Source organism: Sciurus vulgaris, assembly GCF_902686455.1.
Source record: "Sciurus vulgaris genome assembly, chromosome: 6".
In the NCBI taxonomy this organism is placed as follows: Eukaryota; Metazoa; Chordata; class Mammalia; order Rodentia; family Sciuridae; genus Sciurus; species Sciurus vulgaris.
Window position 1 is genome coordinate 90,893,625 of NC_136466.1, and position 21,657 is coordinate 90,915,281.

Genomic DNA, 21,657 nt, shown 5'->3' on the forward strand with positions numbered 1-21,657 from the left:
AGGGATAAACTCATATAAATAGGATTCGAACTAAGTGGGACCAATATTAAGCATTCATTTAACTGAGAGAATTTAAAAAATAAAAAATAAGCATCTGCTTTTCACATTCCAAATAAGTCAAAATTCAGAAGCTACTGGAGAGGTGTACAGAAAAAGGGGATATTTAAGGAAAAATGTCATGAAAAAAAAATGGGTTTGAGCATCATTAACTTTGTGGTATTGGGTACAAAGACCAAAACACTTTCTTTGTTAATAGAAATCAGAACTTCAAACCCTGCACAAGAAAATTGTGAATGCATTAGCTCACTGCTTTTTATAAAATATTTTGGTAAACAGGAAAAGATGTACAATTGTGAAATGAAGTAACAACATAGCTGCATAACTGCAAAAAAAAAAAAAAAAGGAAATGGATGAGAGAGATGCAAAATAATGAGTTTTATTTGAAACATATTTATTTTAAAAGTGCCAAATACATATGGCCAAAGAGACAGAATAAGACTGAGGGTCTACAGAAAGTAGGGAATAGAAGCACAACTATTTATCCCAACTCCAAGGCAGCAACAACACATTTCTTCTCAAGCTATGTCGAAGAGAAAATGTTTCACTGGATTCTAGAATTATGAAGGAAATAAGATTCTCCCAACTCTTGTGAATCGATTCCAGTATTTCCTCTAGGGGATTATGCAACACAAAACTTGGAACCACATTTGGAGAATGGAACTCATCTTTAAAAAAAAAAAATCTGAATTTCTACAATGAAACAAAAATTTTATTCTACTTGATTGTGGTGCTTCAAATATATTATCTACTAGATACTTATAACTAATATCACTGTTCCAACCTGCTGTATTGGTTTAAATCTCAAAGGACATGGGGAAATTTTACCTTTGCTCAGTATAGGTGATACATGACTATACTAGAGTTACAATAAACATTTTATTATTATAGCAGGTACCACTTATGGAACACTAATACACGCCAGGTTCTACACTTAGAACTTTACATGTACTATCTCATTTACCCTTCAGCAGAACTATAGGAGAAGAGATTATGATGATTAGTCTATAGACAATAAGACTGAGAGAAGGTAAATGATTTACCAAAGACAGAAAGGCACTAAGTGGGCAATGTGGGGCTCGGAAATTAGTTCCTTTTGATATCAAAACCCATGTGCTACCTCCTCTGCTACATTTCACATTCTGATTCAGTTCATATGTCAATAACACAATCACCTTTAATATCTCTGATGGGCTTTACTTAATACCTAGAGAAGAAAAGCACCTTAGAATGAGCAACTCTGCAAATGTAACCTACTATGTTTGAAGAACCATTATAACCTAGAAAATTAGACCTGGTTACAAACTTGGTACCACAAGAGTCTAACTAAATGAAAAGTGATTAGCATAATAAACCAGAAAATCAGTATATGACAAGAATACAGACTACAAAAGCTTACTTTATCCTTTTGAAAGATTTCATTCTACTACACACAATACATGGGATCACAAGCATCGTTTGATAAATTATCAACATAAACAGGAAAGAGTTAACAGCTCAAATTAAAAACAGGAAAAGTAATTCTAACATCCTAATTCTGCTTATTTTATTTTCTGTACATCTATTTACTCTGTTCACTAAACAACTCCATGTTGATCCAATAAGTCTTAAAGGCTGTAAGATCTTTCATAATAAAAGGGCCAAAAGTAAAAGAAATGCTTAATTTGCTTGCAAAGACTCCATTGATCCTTCTTATGAACAGCATCATCACTGTCACAGCAAGGGGCTTAATAACATTCCACCTTTTGAAAAGCCTGTTTGAAATTTATTTCAGCACACTAACAAAACTTTCCTTTAACTGAATATTTATATGGGCAAGCAATCTTTTCTTTCAATAATATGGAAATTTGTTTAGAATTTTTCTAAGTACATTCTATACATTTCTTTAAAGGTATGCTAGTACAGCTGACTTGGTTTTATTAAAATTTGCTGTTTAACTGGAAAATCTCACATAGTAGTTTATTATTCTCTCAGACACTAAATATTCTTCTGTATAAAATGTAATCTTCAGCTGAAATATATTTAACAACATCAGTAAAGAATCAGACATTCTCAAAAAGACTAAATGAAAACATTTTAAATATACTGTTAGAGTGTACTGAAAATATATGTGTCAAGAAGTAGATTCCTTTGTCCTTTTGTCAAGCATACAGGAATCAGGCTAAATTTTATTTATTTCGCTACAGTTTCATTTAATTATCACAAATCGTAAAGTTTTTTTTTTTTTAAATTCCAAACATTCATTATATTATTTCTGACTTATGAGTGACTAAAAGAGCTGTATAGGAAAAGTATTTGCATTACTAAAATTTTTTAAAACTTTCAGAGTTTAGTTCAGAGTATAGTTACTAGTACTATAAATAAGCCGTTTAATATTAATTCTCAGTCCCTGTCTTTCCCCACCTTCACGTTCTATTTCTGAACTGTCCAGCGAAAAGTATTTTTGCCTGCACTGAGCTATAAGAGGGCTATATTTATAGAACACTAGTATTACTCTATCCTCCACAGGGTAGGCATGAAAAAACATTGCTCTTTGCTAGTAGAACTTGGTGACCCTGTCCTTTGGGGTTGGCACATTCAACTGTCAGCTGTCTACCAAGGGACAACCCAGTCGTGCAGTGTACGACTGGGTGCTCCAAGCTCCCACTTGGGCTTTTTACCCGACAGCCCGGTTCTCTGACTGGGCTGCCCACTGCCCAACTAAACAAAGACCACAGATTTCCCCCAAAATGTTTAAAAACTCTACCCAAGTAAGGCAGACACTCCACGTTCATGGAAGTGGGAAAAGTGGGGAGAACGAAAGAAAGAAAAGCTCCTTCAGCCTCGGCACGGAGCAGCTGCTGCCCCTTACCCACACGGGACAGTCGTGAACCACGAGCTTGACGTTCCCAAACGCACTGGCCTGATACTCGGTGAACACTGGACGTGCGACCGTGCTGGTCGCGTTCAGCAACAAGCTGCTTTCGTCCCCTGAGACCAGAGGGCTTCTCCCCAGGTAAGTGCGGATGAGCCCCGACGGCCGATTGTCCTGGTGGAACGCGTCGCCTTCGTTCCCCAGCGCCACGATGTGAATGGACCTGCACCGACAAAAAGGGGGGCGAAGGGAGAAAAGCAGCACCATCAGCTTGCCTGTCCCTTTCATCCGAACAGGAAGTGGTGGGGGCAGCGCGCAGCGAGGGTGGGCGCGAGCCCCTGGCCCCGGGGCGCACCGCACGCGTTCCGGGCACAGACAATGGCAGGACCTCGACGCGTACGTACATGATCTCAAATTCAAGGGCAGGGCGGCGATTCGGAGAAAACCAGCTCCTCACCGCCTCTCGGGGCCAGTCGGTGGCGTGTTTACCCGCAAGCCGCTCATCCCCGGCCGCGTCCCCCTAGCGCGCCTCCACCGCGGCGCGGCCGACGCAGAGCGGGGCCGCGCGAGCCAGCCAGGCAGCAAGCGAGCGAGCCCGGGGCCCGGGGCCGGGGGCGTGTGAGCGCGGCCGAGTGCACCCTCCAGTCAGGAAGTGCCGGGGAACATCGCCGGCGGCCGCCGCTGCAGTGAGTCGCGGTGCGCGGGGCAAGTCTGCAGCCCCGAGTGGATTCAGCTGACCGCAGCCCCTGCTCCGCCGCGCCTCCCTGGCGGGGCAGCTGTCGCCTCCTACTGCTGCTGTTGCCGCTGCTCCTCCTTCTGGCAAAGAGGGGGTAGGAAAAAAAAAAAAAAGCCCGGGCCTCCGCCCCCTGGGGCGGCCGGGCCCAGCACGTGCCGGCCGCGGGAGTCCGGCAGACGCGGTGGACGAGCTGCCCGCGGAGGCCCTGGACCTGGGCGGTGGCGGCCGGATACAAAGGAGCGGCCCGCTTGGGGCGCCGTGGAATATAAATTAATAAATACAACGCCTAAGCCAAAGAGCTCCCGGCCGCCAATCCGCCAGCAGCAAGTTTGCTCAACTCGAAAGGCTGTAACCAGAGCCAGGAAAGGGGGTGGGGCGAGGAGGCCCCCTCTCACTCCGGACTGGAAAAAAAGAGACTAGCGAACCCAGGGATTCCAGCCAGTTTGCGGCTCCAGCAACCCCGCCCCCCGCCCCACACGCTTTGGCCTTGGCGGAAAGTGTTTTACCACGTCTGCCGCTTTGTCATTTGTCAACATGCGCTACAGCTGTTTTCTAAAATCGTACTTGTGAGAACAAAAATAAAGGCAACATTCATGCTGCTGCAGCAAAAAAAGGTTCTTTGTTCACACACAATTAATTTGCTAACGTTGCTTTGGGGGATTATTTACTATTTCAGGCTATATTTGACATATTTCGCCAAAATGCAATATTTTAAGTGCTGGGATTTTTAGTCTTATCTTTTTTGAAGGAAGTTCGCTAATTGGAGATTTTTCAGTACACTTTATGGCAACATATTTAATAATATTGCCCAAACCAACTGAAAAAATAAATAAATAAATAAGGATCATGTTAATGCAAGGATACTTTAGATTCTTTCATGATGACACGCTGAAGTAAAGATTGTGCCTGTCCCGGAAAGGGCCTCAAACTTCTTCACTGCAAATGAACACAAGGACTACTGCAAATACCAAGGGGCCAGGGGTAACTCTGCAGCTTCTCCATAAACACTAAAATCCGCACAAATACTCTATGCTAAAAGAGTTAGTTGATCCTTTTATTTATATTTATTTTGCCCTACTTTAAAATTGGGCTGTTTCTTTTCTCATCAGAGCAACATTTAGAGTGTATGAAACAGGAGGTACTGAGGAGGGAATGTCAATAGACTTTTTATTATGGACCCTTATTTCAGTTGAAAATAGTTTGTTTCTTCTTAGCTCTGAGTAGTCATAGAGGTTTTTAAAATTAATTTCTCTGCACCTAAGTATAATTTCTTTTAATCTCTAGAACCTTAACCATCCTGAAAAGTTCAAGCATACAGCATCACCTTTGCTTTTCAGTCAATAGAAAATGTTTTTCATCAGTCCCCTCCATTTACCAACAAGGCATACAAAAAGACGCTGGCCTATGTCTGTAATCCCAGTGACTCAGAAGTCTGAGGCATGAGGATCACAAGTTCAAGGCCAGAAAGACCCTGTCTCAAAAAATAAAAAGAACTGGGATGTGGCTCAATGGTAGAGCACCACCAAGTTCAATCCCCAGAACCACAAAGGGTGGGGAAAAAAAAAAAAAAAGGATACCAAAATGGGTGAATTGATAAAGAAAACAAGTATATGAGGTAGATTAATTGATTAATTTATAAATTTCTTTCCTTTTCCTTTTTTAATTTTTTAAATTTTTTTAATTTTTTATAGACACATTCACACTTTGTTGTCCAAACTAGTCTCAAACTCCTGGGTTTAAGCTATCCTCCCTCCTCAAGTTTCCAGAATACCTGAATTTATAAGTGCTAGCCGCCATGCCTGGCTCAATGAACTGTTAATAAGCCTTTAAAAATGAAGGTAATACTGTCATCCTACGACATGGATAAATCTTTAAGACATTGTGCTAAGTGAAAATAGCAGTCACAAAAAGACAAATGCTGAATCATTCCACTTACATGATATATTTAAAGTAGTCAAGTTCTTAGAAACAGAAAGTGGAACTGTTTTCCAGGGCTGGGGGAGGGGCAAAAGGGGAGTTACTTAGTGGGTGGAGATTCCATTTTGCAAAATGAAAAAGTTATAGAAATCAGTTACACAACAAAGTGCATATTGTTAACACTATTGTAACACTAAAACATAGTTAAGATGGTGAATTTTGTGGGTTTTGTTTTTGCTTTTGTTTTTGTTTTACCACAATGCAAAACATACAAGAACAAACAAAAAGACACAGATGTGTGATAACTAGGAAGTGGCAGGAAGGAGAAAGCATTAATTTTTCCTTCAGTTACTGAGTGTGTGTGTGTGTGTGTGTGTGTGTCTGTGTATTTATTTGTATATATATGTATATATATATATACAAATACATACATATATTACATATATATATATATCCCAGGCCAGTGCTGGGTAGGTATGGAAGATACTAAGTTATATCTCAGTCCTTGCCCTTGAAAAGCTAAGTCTATTAATGGTCACTAAATCATGAATGTTAAGATACCCAATCCTTTTGAAAATATGCTGTTTCCTTTAATAATTATGATACAGGCTAATGCATTCAGTAATAGAGGTATGTAGGAGGTACAAGAATAAAGTTCAGTTCTGTAAAGAGATCTGTGCTATATGTGTCATAAGAGAAGTTCATAGAGGAAGTAAACATTGTCTTGGGTTTTAAAAGATGAGGACTGATTTGGTAGATTTGGAAGAAGAGGTTGAAAGGGAAGGAGTATTATGAAAAACTGGACAGCCGGGTGCAGGGTACAGGTCACATGCCTGTAATCCCAACTACTTGAAATGCAAAGATAGGAGGATCCCAAATTCAAGGACAGCCTTGCCTTTTTTTTTTTTTTTTTTTTTTTTTGGGTGCTGGGGATCAAACCCAGGGCCTTGTGCTTACAAAGCAAGCACTCTACCAACTGAGCTATCTCCCCAGCCCAAAGGACAGCCTTGAAATGAAATAAAAAGAACTGGGAGTATAGCTCAGTAGTGGAGCACTTGCCTAGCACGTGGGAGGCTCTGAGTTCAATCCCCTGTACTACAAAAAGAAAAAAGACAAAAAAAAAAAAAAAAGAACTGGAGAGACATCTCATACCAATCACATGCAAACGTATTGGATCTTACATGATCAAAGCTCATTCATGGAACTGCAAGAAGTGAAGTGCAGAGTTCTATATTAAGGCAAGCAGAAAGAAGAGTATCAGAGGCTTCCCAGGGCACTTCCAAAATCAGAGCCATTGATACTCAAGTTATAGTTTGGGAACCCCAGGTCTAGATTCTCTCCCCTCCCCTACATAAGACAAACCCTGGCTAGTTGCTCACCAAACCCCATATCTCTTCCAAAACAGCTAACCTACATTTCCTAAACTTTTTGAATCATCATAAGTTCTCACCAATAGGATGTGTTCCTACTGCACAATTAAGAGAAGGCATTTCTTCTCTACTTTCTTATGTCCTTCCATCTACCAACCAAATGGAACTAGGTCAGCCTTGAAGTTAGGAGTTGGAGGACACTAGCACTGCAATGTGGAATCAGTCCCTGAGTGGCTGGTTACAACAGAGCCTCCTCACAGCATGTGTTACACTGTGACATGAGTAAGAATTAGATCTTTATTAAGTTCTACCAGACATTTTGAGGTCCATTATTACAGGAGCTTGTATTCTTTTCATAGCTGATTGTAATAGCACAGATGGTCCATTTCCTGAATCTTAAAAATACTTATCATGATAATCTTAAGACTACTTTTTAGTAGTTATTTTCCTTTTATTTCAAATTTTGTTTGTTTTATATTTTTGTAGTTTCCCTTATTAGCAACATTTTTTAAATTACTACTTTTACTGAAGCAAATTATAACAAATTAGATTATCATGTCCATTAGATTATCATGGTCGTTGGGGAACACACAGAAAAGGCTTCTAGCCCAAACTACAGTTTCTCTTATTTCAGATGCTGAAATACCTCTACTATTTCACATCCACTCTGTTAGAAATCTTTATCCAGAACAGATACAGCAAATGGTACCTGTGAGGTAACCAGTGAGTTATTACTGGTCTTCAGATCTTGATATTAACATACCAGCTTTTGAAAGCATACTGGTTCCTTAATGCCTAGAGAAAGCAAGTGTTGGTGAGGGCAGTCCTAGAGAGCTAGACTTGGCACAATTTTTTTTCCTAATTTTTCAGAGAAACCAGGTTTTCACAGAGTATTCTTCAAGTCTTGCCTGAGGAGGTAGCACAGAAAGGTAAGTAAGCAGAGGTCTGAACTCTGATGCCCTATCACATTAAAGTTGACAAGAGCAGTCTTATTGTCATCTTTTCCTTTAAAGATTAGAGTTTCATGTTCATTTTTATTATAAAGAAGGGATTGCTAAGGTTTAAAACAAAGTTTTGTGACTGAGCAAGTGACTTTAAAGTAGGGTACAGTAGATGCCCACTGAAATTCCAAAATAAATATTTAATTTCTATTCATAAATACATTTTTTTTTCAAAAAAGAAAAAAAAAACGAAATAAAGTTTGCTAATGTTTAATGTAGGATTGGCACTGGCACCCCCACTTGATCCAGGACAGATAGCACAGTGGTGGGGTTGGGGGCACAGGTACCCTTCTGTGTAGTCTTTCAGCATGTGGTCACATGTTAGAGCTTCTGTGTCTAGCTAAGGGGATTCTAGATTTTTTTTTTTTTTTTTTTTCCGGTACTGGGGACTGAACCCAGGGCCTTGTGCTTGCAAAACAAGCACTCTACCAACTGAGCTATATCCCCAGCCCTAGATTATTTTTAAGTAAAGTAAACACTACAACATAGACGAATAGAGATAGTATAAAAAATGCAAGAACAACAGCTAGCCTGGCTAACTTCTGACACTTCAGGAGCCATACGAAGGACAAAACTAAATAACTAATCAGAACTGAGAAACTGGTCATAATAATTGATATTAATGAACACTGTTTTTTTCCACATGTTTATTGGTGCATTATAATTATACATAATGGTGGAATTTGTTGTTACGTATTTGTGCATGCACATGATATAACAATAAAATTCAGTCAATGTCATTCCTCCCTATTTCCCCTTTTTCTCCCCTCTTCCCTTTCCTTCATGCTACTGACTTCCCTTTGAATGAGAACACTATTTGAAGTGTGAATTCACATCTTTTAGGAACATCAACTTCACCCAAAGTACATATTCTAGTTAATGATATTCTGAATCAATCATAGTTGGCTACTCATTTAAAAACTAAGCATCCACGCCTGAGGTGAAACTCAAGAATGCTCCCAGCATACCTAAGTATTATACTAGTCAAAGAAATATATTAAAGAAAAAGCACCAATACAAGTACTGAAAAGTCTTTAAAGTTTTCTTAAAAATGAAAGTCAAAAAGCAACACACCATTGCTTTGGGGAAGTAGCTGTCTTCATGCCAAGTTAAAATGTCTGAAATAATACATGGAGCGCAAACGGAAAAAAACAACTGCATTCCTTTGTCAGCAAATACCTTGTGACTATGCACGTAAAGCTTTGCTAAAACCCAAAGATACAATGTTAGAGCAAGTGATACTGAATGGGAAGCTTATTGTAAGGTTGAACTGAAAGCACAGATGTTTTTAATATTCTATTTATGGTATTTGGTGGATTCTGTTTCTGTATGGTATTTACTAGATGGTGTTTCAATAATGAAATGCAATTTTGAAATGCCTTTTTTTTTTTTTGAACCGAAAAAATTCTCTTCTGCATCTTTCAACAATACCCAATAATAACCAACCTTTTAAAAAATAAAAAGTATGTTTTATGCAAAACTTATGTATGTGTGACCCCTGATGGGTCAGTTGCTTTGGCTAAAAAAAGAAGGGAGGGGGCAGTCGGACTAAGAAAAGATTCCAAGCAAGGGTTACTCTGTGAGCAACCACGTGAAATACATCACATCGTCTCTCAAAGGCAGTTATATCCAGCAAAAAAGATAGACCCAGAGCACAAAATACTAAAGGATGCTATCAACGTGGTTAATTTTCTGAAAGCAAGAATTTTAGGCAGTTTTTAAAAACCATTTTTTTCTATTGTGAAATACAATACTCATTCAGAAAGATAAGCTCATAATTTAGTAAATAATTATAAAATAAACATTCCTAAAATTTTCCAGGCTAAAAAACATAGTGCTATCAGTGTGTATGTGCACCTGTGAAAACACACACACACACACACACACACACACACACACACACACACACACACACACACACCAGGGGAGCCTCTCCTCAGTTACAGCCCTTCTTTTCTCAGAGAGAATAATGCAACTGACTTTTATGATGATTTGTTTATTTTTCCTTGTAGTTTTACTATATACATATATATATACACACATTCCTAAACAAATATTTTGATTTTGCTTCCTTTTGAACTTTCTATACATGATATCACATTTTGCATACTCTTTTTTTTAATAATGTTTTTAGTTGTAGAGGAACACAATACCTTTATTTTACTTATTTTTACGTGGTGCTGAGGAACAAACTCAGGACTCACACCTACCACGTGAGTGCTCTACCACTGAGCCACAGCACCCTATATACACTCTTGTGCCTTGATTGTTTTGTTCATAAGATTCAACCTTGTAGATGTAGCTATAGTCCATTTCTTTCTTTCCATTTTGTTACTAAATAGCATCCAATGGAAGTATATGTGACCATTATTTATCAATTCCATTGTAGCAAAATGTGGGTTGTTTTTAGTTTTTGCCAATTAAAACAAAGCTGCTAGGATCACTCTTACTTTAAAATACAGTATATTCGTGAGTTTGCCAGGTCTCAGGGTATATATATGTCCAACTTTATAATGCAATAACTAACTGATTTCAAACATGGCTTTACTCAATATTCTCCCAGCAGCAGAGCCCCATAATCCTTTATATACTTATATAGAATTAGTGTATGACAGGCATTATATTAAGTGATTTATAAATATTGACTTATTAAATTCTCAAAATATCCCCATGAGTAGATTCTATTACTATCCTAATTTACTGAAGAGAATATTGGAGCATAGAGAGATTAAGTAACCTACCCACAGTTACTCAGGCAGCGAGTAGAGGAGCTGGGATTCCAGCTTAGGCACTTGACCCCAGGGGCTGTGCCCTTACGCACGGTGGTAAGTGGATGTATGAAAATATTGCCTTCATCACACAATTTTTCTGATTGAGAACAGTACCTATAAAAACTCTGATACAACTTTCTACTTTCCCTAAACATTTTCTAAATTTCAGTGGATTTTGAAGCCATGTGTTAAAAATGTTAATATATACAACACCTTCTGATTAGTTTGTTGGAAGAAATGAGCAATATTAGGCAAAATGGAAATGCATTCATTAGATTTCGAGTAAAACCTTTGCATAATGAGTGATGGGATTGAAAATGAGTATTATTTAGTAACCAGCTAATGAAGCACTTCTTCCATTTAGCTTCACATATTTTTTGTGAGCTCTTTTCAGAGTGCCTTTAAATAAACTGAACATAAAATCAGACATCTGTTTTACTGTATCACAGAGTAAAACAAGATTTAAAAAATAATGACATGTATTCAATTATCATCCTTCAAAAAAAAACTTTACTAATAATTGCATTATATATGAAATGTTTTCATTTTATCAGTAATGCATTTTTAATTAGTATCATTTACTTGATAATATCTCATCTATTGAAAAATGTCTATTTCAGTATGTCTTATTGTTTTCACAATGTATTAACAGTAATATATGCAAGTAACATAAAATTCTTGGGACCATGCTTAAAATTCTTTCTGATGGGGTGTTGATGCAAAAAGTGTGGAGCTGTAGGGCCTGGAAGCACATGCCTATAATCTCAGCAACTTAACAATGCCTAAGCAACTTAGCAAGACTCTGTCTCAGAAGTAAAAAGGACTGGAAATATAGCTTAGTGGTAAAATGCCTTGGGTTCAATCCTCAAAAAAAAAAAAAAAAAAAAATGGAATCTATCAAATTTGCTGTCTAAAATTCTGCTCTAGACAGCATGCTTAGAAGAACTAAGTGAAGCTGGGGCTGCCAGAAAGCAGAACAGGGCCCTGGGGCTGGCTGTTGAGGTGAGGGAGGCTGCAAGACAGGAAGTAAAAGAGAGGGGAAAACAGCACAAACTACAGATCTACTTGCCTAGAAATCATTTCAATGAAAAAATGTATTAGTGCTTGTTATGTTTTAGATATGAGCTATCCCCCAAAGGTTCATTTGTGAGGTAATCTCACGAATGAGAGCTTTAACCTAATCAGTTCATCAATCCACTTGAATGGATTAACTGGGTGATAATTATAGGTAGGTAGGGTGTGGCTAGAGGAGATAGGTCACTGGGGGCACAACTTTGGGGGTTTATATTTTGTCCCTGGTGAGCAGAACTCTCTCTCTCCCTCCCTCCCTCCTCTCTCTCTCCTTCTTGATTGACAAGTCCTGAGAGTTTTCCTCTGATACACCCTCCCACCCTGATGTTCTGCCTTACCTCAGGCCCAATAGACTTGGCCAACTGTGGACTAAGAGGTCTGAAATTGTGAGCCTGAAATAAACTTTTACCTCCTCTAAAATTGTTCTTGTCATATCTTTTGATCACAGCAGTGAAAAAGCTAACTGAAACAGTATTGTTTTAGCTAATTTCATGAGAGATAAGGTTGCAAATTTATACAAAAATCATAAAATTCAAGATTAGCTTCCCTATAACTCCACAGAGAATAACCTAAGTAGTATCATTTACCAGGGTCAGTAATCATTCAGTCAGTCAGTCATAAGGTAAATTGATTTGCTCATTCTATTATGTGGGCGATTCTTCCCAGGGAAGTAGCCTACATTTTTTTCCTAGATTGTGGATTTCTTCCAAATTGCAAGGTTGCAATATCAGTTTTGTTTGAAAAAGTCAAAGGGCAAATGCAGAATGTTATGTATATGCAGATTGCCACTACCCTGAACTCTCTCAGAAAAGATCTAACATGTTTCTTTCTTTCTTTGAACTTTTCTTATCCGCCAACATCTATTATTGTGACCAGTGGTGTTTTCCAATCATTGTGATTTCCAGTAAAAAAAAATACTATATAAAAATACCAAAACGTAAGTTCCATTGAATCAGGACTACCAGCACTTTCCAAAGTGTTGAACTTCAAACAAATCTGGTTGTTTAACCTTTAATATGCTTCTCTGTTATTTCTCCCTTGAAAAACTGAATACTATTTTTAATTCTAAAATATGACTCCCAGGGAAGTACATAAACTGTCATTATCAAGCACAATTGGTTATGTGTCATTTATTTATATATGATATTTTTATGAAGGTTTCATTCATAGCTATGCAGAAATATAGGATGCTAGATTTAAATGGTAAATTACTTGTTTGATAAACCCTTTTTTTAGAGCTCTAATACACTAAAATAGATTTTTTTCAGTATTGCTATAATCTGGCTTTTTTTTTTTTTTTTAACTATACTAAACCTGTCCTGTTTTCAAAGGAAAATTGCTCTTAAGTTCTTCCCATATGTTGCTCCTTTAATTTGCTGTGTTGGGGTGCATGCATCTCTGCTATCTACGACTATCCATGGGGCATTATCCCAACTGGAACCTTTCACAAACGTGCTTAGGAATGTTCTCTTTTTCTCACTCAAAGGCTATTGTATTGCAAAAGCCTCTTCACCCAACCTCCTCTGCCCTCACATGATAATTCTGATCCTTATTTTTCTCAACTCACTTTTTATGTTTCACTTCTGAGTCTACAATCCTGTCTGTTGTTACAAACTCTGTTTTACACTGAACAGCAACTGACATTTTCTTAGAGGTCTTTCTTTCCTAGGAAAGCCCAACTTATCCCATTAAGTTGGCAGCTTGCGTTTTTTGTTAGGACATTCTAAGAGACTACCTAGAAGAATCCTTTAAAATGTTCAGCTTATCTTGAGGACTTTATTTTTACTTAATTTTTTTCCTGCTTGTTACCTTCTCCAGTGATCCCCTTGTGTACTGTCTAACTGATGATGGTCTTCATGTTCCTCTTTAGAGCTGCATTAATTTTTTTTTTAAATATTAAGCTAGAATTTCAGCTTTTGATTGATATACTTGCCTTTCTTTCTCTTACATTAAAACATCAGGATATAGGTAATCATCGTTCTTATCATCTCTATGACTCTACTACAAGTTTTTTTACACAGTGTTACCAAATCCCAACCCCCTTCCCAACCAGTGACTGGCACAGTTTGTATAGGACCAATATTGTTTCTACTAATGAAGGAGATTGTTCATTGTTCTGCTTCAAGGTGTTTTAATGTTAAAATATCCTGCCAGCCAGTTTAGGTCTTGGGTAAAACAAAGACAATCTGATTCTGTATTAAGACATTCAGTCCTATCTCAGTGAAGTAAGTATAGACGGCGAAGCAAACATGCTTCTGGACTAATCCCAGAGGGAAGCAGACCTTTGCAAACCTTTCCTTTGAAATATGCCCCAATAGGCAAACAAACCCTCCCATTTATTCCCATTTCTAAACTCCCACCAGGTTGCAGTATAAGTAGTGTGCTAAAAGCCCAAATTTCTTCAGCCTTCTCAAGTTTTGCCTTTAAGTCATAGTATATCCTTATTGATTTAACATAAAAACAATAAGTAAATTACCAACAGGCAAAATTAAAGAAGTGCTATGTTATCATTCTGACTTTTCCTTCATATATTTTCATTTACTACTATGGAAATTGTCAAATCATAAGGAGAGTTAAATTCTTAGGAGTCAGAAAACTTTACTTCAGGTGAAATCTAGCAAGAAGTAGCATTTTGTTGAACTAGTTAGTGAGAAATTATCTTTTTGTAGGTGAACAGATACAAAAGAATAATCAGTAATTGTTACTAAAATGCTGATCATATTGAGAAAATTCTGTGTTTATGGGTCATTGTGTCTATCTCTTCAGAACTGAGGAGAAAGTCTGAGTCTATCTATAAACAAAAAGAACAAGACATTCAGAAATGTATAACCCTGGTCTAACACAAGATGCGGTGAAGCAAAATGTAAGACAAACAACACACACAGAGATACACACAGACACACAGAGTTACTTTGTTTTATTTTGTTTCTGTGCAAGCATTTTAGTACTTATTAGTTGGAGACTTAAAATGGAACAGTCTGTTACTGGGTCACTTCCCACTACCCACCAAGAGCCACAAACCATATCCTATTAGTAACTGAATTAGACTATAGAATTGGGAGGCATTTCCAGCCAGCATATTTTGTTAACTCACTATGATCTAATAAATTGCTCAGTTCCCTTATAGTAACTCTGATTACAACAATGTTTTTCTAACAATCCCCTCATAGTCTCAAAGATTGTTATTGCAGAAAGTCAAATTGATCTAAATAGAGTTGCTGTTCTAAAAAATCAAGCTAGAAATGTCGTGGGGAGAGGCCAGCTGGGCTACTCAAGCTGGCCTCAAAATGACATTGCATCAGTTAAGTCACATTTTCCAAGACTTGTTCCTTAGTTTTGCAAGTTCAGAAACTTTTATTTTGGCAGGATGCTCATGATTGATCACTCTCAGGAGAGTAAGCTTGTGCTAACCCAATGCATAAGAGGCCAGTGTATAAACAGGAATACCAATTTACTAACGTATAAAGAGAAGGGAAACTATCAAAGGGGCTAGAAACTTATGATATGCGGCCAATATTTCATATCCTCTGTAGAATGTTTACATGGGAAGCCCAGTAATATCTTTTGGTTCAACAAACATTTACTAAGCAACTAAATATTATTAAACATTTATTAAGCACAGGTCATTTTGATTCCAAATTTTTTAACATATAAAATCATTTAAATTAGAATTATGCCAACACTGACTTGTCATAGAAAGACATTATAACCAATTTTCTAAAGCTTTCTCCTCTGATTGGCAGGTCCAACAATTTAGGAAAATTGGTGAACTATTGGTATAATGGCTTTAGGCATGAAGATCATCCAATAGCCACATATTCAGAACCACCCTCTGAAAATGGTTTGTCCAAGGAATTATAACTCTCTGAACAGGAATGCAAATGACTACATATAGGAGTTTTGTATATTTGACTACTGGATTCTCATAACAAGGAGTAAATTAAATATTGGAGTCTTTCAGAGCCAACCTAGCACTTAGCCACCAATATTGCCCATTACTCAGTGTCAGGATGTTTATAGGGCAAATTATTCCTGAAAACTTTATAGCTCGTTTACTCTAACATGCCCCATTCTTTGATATTCTTCTTATAGATCCAACCATAACTTATCCTGATCGTTGTTCTTTACCCATGCTTTGCCTCCTGCTAATCCTCTGTAGTCTGCCCTCTGGAATTCCAACTGGGCTCAAGGGGAAAGAGCCAAATCATAACTTTTCCATGATCCCAAAACACTTCTGTTTTCTGGATCCAAGAGAGATATTTACTGTACGACCCTTCTTTCTCTTATTGCTCTCATTAAGCAACCTCCCAGTCACCTACCTGGCCTGATTACTGCAACACACATATTGTTCATCAAATGCTGACATCTGTTTTTCCCTCCCCGCAAAAGATGCTCTTGGTCCTCCATGTTCTTAAGGTCCACGTGAACTCCCTGTCAACACCTTAGCTTCCTTATCTTTGCTGACCATCACCTCCACTCCAGTTCATCCCTCCTCACCCATGGTCAGACCTTAGATATCAACACTGTCTGCAACTTCTCACAATGCATTCAAATATCTGACCTCTGCCCTGTTTTCATCACTCAGCAGCTCCCTCTCATTTTCTCATAGGACCTCCTAACTCTTGATATTCTCACTTTCTCCCTCTGCCATCCTCTTCTCTTTTCATCCCTTTCCCTTTCCAACTGAAATTTCCTGGTACTTCTCTTATCTCTGTCCTTACATCCTCTGCTCTATTGTTTTCCATCCAAAACCCCAATCCCGTATAAACTCAGGTGTCTGATTTTTCTCAACCTGAATCTAAGTTGTAAAAATACCACTGTAGAAAATCACAAAATTATGCAGATTGACTGCACTTTAAATCATGCCTTGAACTTCAATCCGGCATTCAGTACTGCTCTTGTTCTCCAAATAATGCCCTTGTTCTCCAGAGCGATGCAAGTCTTTCTTTATCTTTTCTTCCACCTCTAACTCTGACATCCCATTCCTTAGTTACAGGTTCCATGCCACAGAGAAAATTAAAACATCAGCTGGGGAACTCTCCTCAGCTTCCTGCAACTAAACCAGCAAATGTATTCATGGTCACACACATCCTTTGCTTTCTCCTCCAGTCATAGTGCAGTAATAATACTGCTAACTTTCAATAAGGGCCTCTCCCAAAGGTACACATGTAAAAGCTTGACCCTGCTGGGTTCTGTGGTACCCACCTGTAATCCTAGCTACTTTGAAGGTTGAGGCAGGAGGTTTCCAAGTTTGAGGTTAATCTGGGCAACATAGTGAGACCCTGTCTCAAAAAATAAAAAGGGTTGGGGACATAGCTCAGTGATAAAGTGACACAGTCCAATCCCCAGTAATAGGGTGGGTCAGGGGAGCTTGGCCCCCAGGGTCACGTCATTATGAAATGCTGTGGACCAGTAAAAGCTGGAACCTAATAGGAGGTTCATAGGTCATTAGAAGCATGACTTCAAGGAGATTGTATGACCCCAGTCTCTCAATTTGTCTCTGATTCCTGGTTTGTGATGTGACTGCTTGCTTTGACATGTACTCCTGCCATTGCCGTCTGCTGCCCTTATTTGACGTAAAACCACTGGTGCCCACTGATCTTGGATTTTGGATTTCCAGAACTCTGAACTAAATGAACCTCTTTTTGCTTTCTAAGTATCCTGTCTCAGGTATTTCACTGTAGTAATGCAGAGTTGGCTAATATAATTCCCTTATCTGATTTAAGACCAGTCCTTCTTGGAGAGCTATGTGTGCTTCTTCTGTCTTTGAAGGAACAGCACTCTTTCCTCTTCTTCTGTCTTCAGCATTTATTGCTTCACTGTTTTGTTTTGTTTTTGTTTTGTTATTTGTGATTATTTGTGTTTTTTTTCTTTTGTTATTTGTGATTGAACTCAGGAGTTTACCACTGAATTACATCCCCAACTGTTTTAATGTTTTATCTCAAGACAGAGTCTTGCTAAGTTGCTTAGGGCCTCACTTAGTAGTTAAGTTAGTAGTTAAGGCTGTCCTTGAACTTGTAATCCTTCTGCCTCGGTCTCCAAGTAGCTGGGGTTACAGGTGCATGCTGCCATTCCCAACTTCTATTGCTCTTTGCATTTCTATTGCTCTATTGCATTTAAACATACCTAAATGCTATGTGGTTTAAGTGTGTTCCTCCGAGGGTTCACGTGTTGGAGGCTTGATCCCAGGGTGGCAGTATAGGGGGGTGGTGGGACTTTTAAAAGGTGAGGCCTACTAGAAGGTCCTAGGTCAATTGGGAGCATTTTCTTGGAATGGATTTTGGAACCCTAGTCTCTCTCTCTCTCTCTATCTCTCCCCTCTCTCTCTCTCTCTCTCTCTCTCTCTCTCTCTCTCTCTCTCTCTCTCTCTCTCTCTCTCTGGCTTCCTGTTTTGAAAAGTGATCTCTTTCTCCTATACATACTCCTGTCATTATGACACCATTTGCCATCTACCATGAGGTCTTCACCAGAACTGAGACAATGCTGGTAACTTGCCCTTGAATCTTCAGAACTATAAACTAAATAAACCAGCCTACCTTGGGTATTCTGTTATACTAACATAAAACTTCTTGCCGGTCCAGAGGTGACCACTACCCTGAATGTTATGATAATTTTCCAGTTTTTCTTTATTGGTTTAAATCTTCCTTTGCCCCTCCAGGCCCACTCTTCTCTCTGCTTCACCCTTTCCTGAATACTGGGAAGCTAGTCTGTATGAACCATACCAACTGGACCATTTGGCTTCTGGCTTCCTGTGGGTTCAGTCGAAAGGAAGATCAGAGGGATAAGAAGGTGACAGGAAATTTTCCTCCTTGACACCCCTGCAGAGTCTCCAAAGGTTAACTTTGCCACCAACTGTGTCAGTATAAAACTGTATTAGGGAAATAAACTTCATAAGCATTATTAACAACTGACCTTTATTGAACTTTTTTTTGTTTTGTTTTGTTTTGTTTTGTTTTGTTTTCAGGTAATGACTATTTTTTTAGTTAACATCACCAGCCCACGATACAGCATGTTAAATCATAAAGTACAAATCCAAGGAAGGTAATACCTTTACTAAGTTACAAAACTTTGGCAAATCAATACAGTACTCTTTAATACAATAAAATATTATTTATGTTGAAGTCACATATTAGACTTAGTGATGATTTTCACTCCAAAAATATCATTTGAGTACCAAAACAAAACACTGTGGGTTTTTAGCAGAGCAAGTTATTTTATACAATTTAATGTCTTTCAACACTATACAATTCCTCCTTTTAGAGTCAGTTCCCCCACGCAGGCTGTTCTAGTCTGTATTAGCAAGGTGAGTGTGTAGGGGCTCTGCTTGCTTGGTTCTGGAATTGGTCCAAAGTCAGGTACAGTTCCAATGTCTGAAAAGTGTTGAAATTCTATTTTAAGGAGACTCAATGTCAATGCCAATTTCTCCCAAGTACTTTTTTAAAAAACTGCTAAATTTTCACATAAATACTAGAACTCTAGAAATTAGTCCTTTCGAGCCACACTAACCTCAGATGATCCCTTGGATTTTAGAAGTCCTGTATCTTTTTGTTTTGATCAAGTCGCATAGCCTTACTCCAGATTATTTAAAAAAAACATTCTCACTAAAATATGGTTATAATTTTTAAATAACAAATAAATACACTGTCTGCTTGGAGATTCCTGGGGACCTGATGTTCTATACCGACTTTTATCATTTCTCTACAAATGCTGCCGCCGCCATTGGTGTTCTAATGCTTCCTCTTGCTGAAGCTGTCAACTCTTCAATTTCAGCATTTAATTTATGTATTACCCATTCCATTGCTTCTCGGCCTTTACTAGCATTAGAAGATATCGTGCTTGCCATCAGCCCTTCCAGGTAACTGCTAAGGCTGACTCCTTGCACAGAGATGATGGCTTCCTGCGTCAAAATAGTCTTTTCTGGGTCTTGAGGATGTGGTTTGTATATAAGTCTCTCATCCACTAAAACCATATTTGTAAAGAAAATATTAGAAGATTTAAGTTCCATTGTTTTCTCTACAGGATCAACTACAGAATGTTCTTGCACATATGTTTTAGTTCTTGCTGAACCAATAAGAGACTTCACTTTCACGATGGACGGCAGTCCCCACTCTGTGCTGAGAAGTCTGTGGCTGTGCAGCTTTCCAGAGGGATCCACATGCCTGTCCAGCACATCAACCCCAACCACACTCGGGTTCATAGGGTTTGGGTATTTCTGCATAGAAGCTGTTGTAACAGTTTCCCATGGGTGATCGAAGACGTGCTCTGAGGTCCAGATCTTCGTGGTGCCGGCGGCCCGAGCCCTGTCCGGAAGACTCTGGGGGACAATGAGGCACCGAGACACACTGCCCTGCCTCACCCGCACCCCGCCGCAGCGCAGCGCTCAGGCGCCATCGGGCGGCCCTGCGCCCTATCCCCTTTATTGAACTTTTAAAGAAAAATTTTTATTATTTGCTCTATACATAGTTATAAAAATGAAAAATTTGAGCATCAGAGATATTTTCATTGTGATGAAACCACTTATATATATATATATATATATTTTTTTTTTTTAATGGTCATTGATATGTCCCTGGCATGGAATTATTAAATTTAATAGAACAGAATATTTAATTATACATGATATGGTTTGAATAATGGTATCCCTTCAAAATTCATTTTCAAGCAATTCCCAATACAGTAGTATTATGAGGAGTGGCCTTTGGGAGGTGTGGCTTTACCCCCAGGAAGGAGATTAGCACCTTATAAAACCGGTCCAGGTTGAAGGGCACACCCTCACACACTTCTGCTGTGTGAGAACTTGGCATTTCCCCTGCAGAGGGTATATATAGTAAAAGGTGTTATCTTGGAAGTAGAAACCAGGCCCTCACAAGACAGCAAATGCCAGTATCTTGGACTTCTCAGTCTCAGAACTGTGACAAATAAATTCATATTCTTTGCAAATTGCCCAGTTTCCGGTGTTTTGTTATAATATCATGAAACCGGCTATGATAATATATTTGTATGGAATATATTGTAGAGGCTGGTTTTATTTGTCTAATAAATGCTGTGGTTAATTAATTACTAGTGGGTACCCATATATGATTTTAAAAATGAAAATACCACTTTATATACATTTACAATGTATAACATTCCATGAGTCTAAATAAAATAATTTTTAACTAAGTAAGTAAATCTTTCCCTCCAACCATCTATTCTATATTATCAGTTTTAACTCTACAAAACTATTTGTCATCTTAGATAAGCAGCTACTGCAGTCATGTATCTTTACTTGTCCCAAGACAGTTTAGTACACAGACCTAGTAGACAGAACAGAGGACTTAAGACATAAGTGAGTTATAATACACAAGCATAAAAATCATTGCATGCAGGGACTGAAATGAAAAACTGGAGACATTTAGAGAAAAATGAAAGATATTTAAAAGATTAAAACCATCCAGTAACTGCCAAATTCTCATTACAACCAACTTTCAAACTCTTTATGTTTCTCTGTATGTTTCTGTGGTGTGTGTGTGTATTTGTGTATATTGTGTGGAAAGCTGTCTTCAGTCCATGTATTTGTTCCTATATTCATATCTTAGGTATAGGATATAGGAAATAGGATTATAGTGGTATAAAAAGAAGAAATTCATTTTTATTAGAATCCATCTTCCATTAGAAAACAAAAGCAAAATGTACTTTTGTTATCAAAAAACCTGAACAATAAGTGAAATAATTTAATGATTTCATGTTCACAGTTATAAAGTTTTTAATGAAAGTTTTAAGTTATAAGACATACATATTAATTACTTTATAAGCTTTATATAAAGCAATTCAACCACCCATTGGTAACCACTTGATATTTATCCAGATATGTTTATGTATATATGCATATACATATTAT

At 38.1% G+C, this 21,657-nt stretch overlaps 2 protein-coding genes across 3 annotated transcripts in view; both read right to left on the reverse strand.

Moving 5' to 3' along the window:
• RHOBTB3 (Rho related BTB domain containing 3) overlaps positions 1-4,229 on the reverse strand; it is a 59,922-nt gene extending 55,693 nt beyond the window's left edge. The window contains exons 1-2 of the mRNA XM_079146017.1: positions 3,316-4,229; positions 2,909-3,134 (exon numbers count right to left, since the gene is read on the reverse strand). Of these exons, the coding sequence (XP_079002143.1) occupies positions 2,909-3,134; positions 3,316-3,317 (228 nt within the window). The 5' untranslated portion in view covers positions 3,318-4,229. The remainder of the gene's footprint in view (positions 1-2,908; positions 3,135-3,315) is intronic.
• A 14,624-nt stretch (positions 4,230-18,853) lies between these two features.
• Positions 18,854-20,068, reverse strand: LOC306663918 (PRELI domain containing protein 3B-like). Of its 2 annotated transcripts, none has more exons than XR_013764588.1 (2): positions 19,418-20,068; positions 18,854-19,147 (listed from the first exon to the last, which is right to left on the reverse strand). XR_013764588.1 is itself a non-coding variant. In XM_079144565.1 (2 exons), exon 1 carries the CDS (start codon positions 19,993-19,995, stop codon positions 19,468-19,470), a length of 528 nt encoding a protein of 175 aa, XP_079000691.1. In that variant the 5' UTR covers positions 19,996-20,066; the 3' UTR covers positions 18,854-19,147; positions 19,463-19,467. The 2 variants fall into 2 exon arrangements, 1 of the variants encoding a protein (XP_079000691.1); XM_079144565.1 differs by having other exon boundaries at positions 19,463-20,066.
• Between the last annotated feature and the right edge of the window lie 1,589 nt (positions 20,069-21,657).

Excerpts from the sequence above, each read along its gene's own strand:
- LOC306663918 (XM_079144565.1), bottom strand. The coding sequence starts at position 19,995 with ATGCAGAAATACCCAAACCCTATGAACCCGAGTGTGGTTGGGGTTGAT.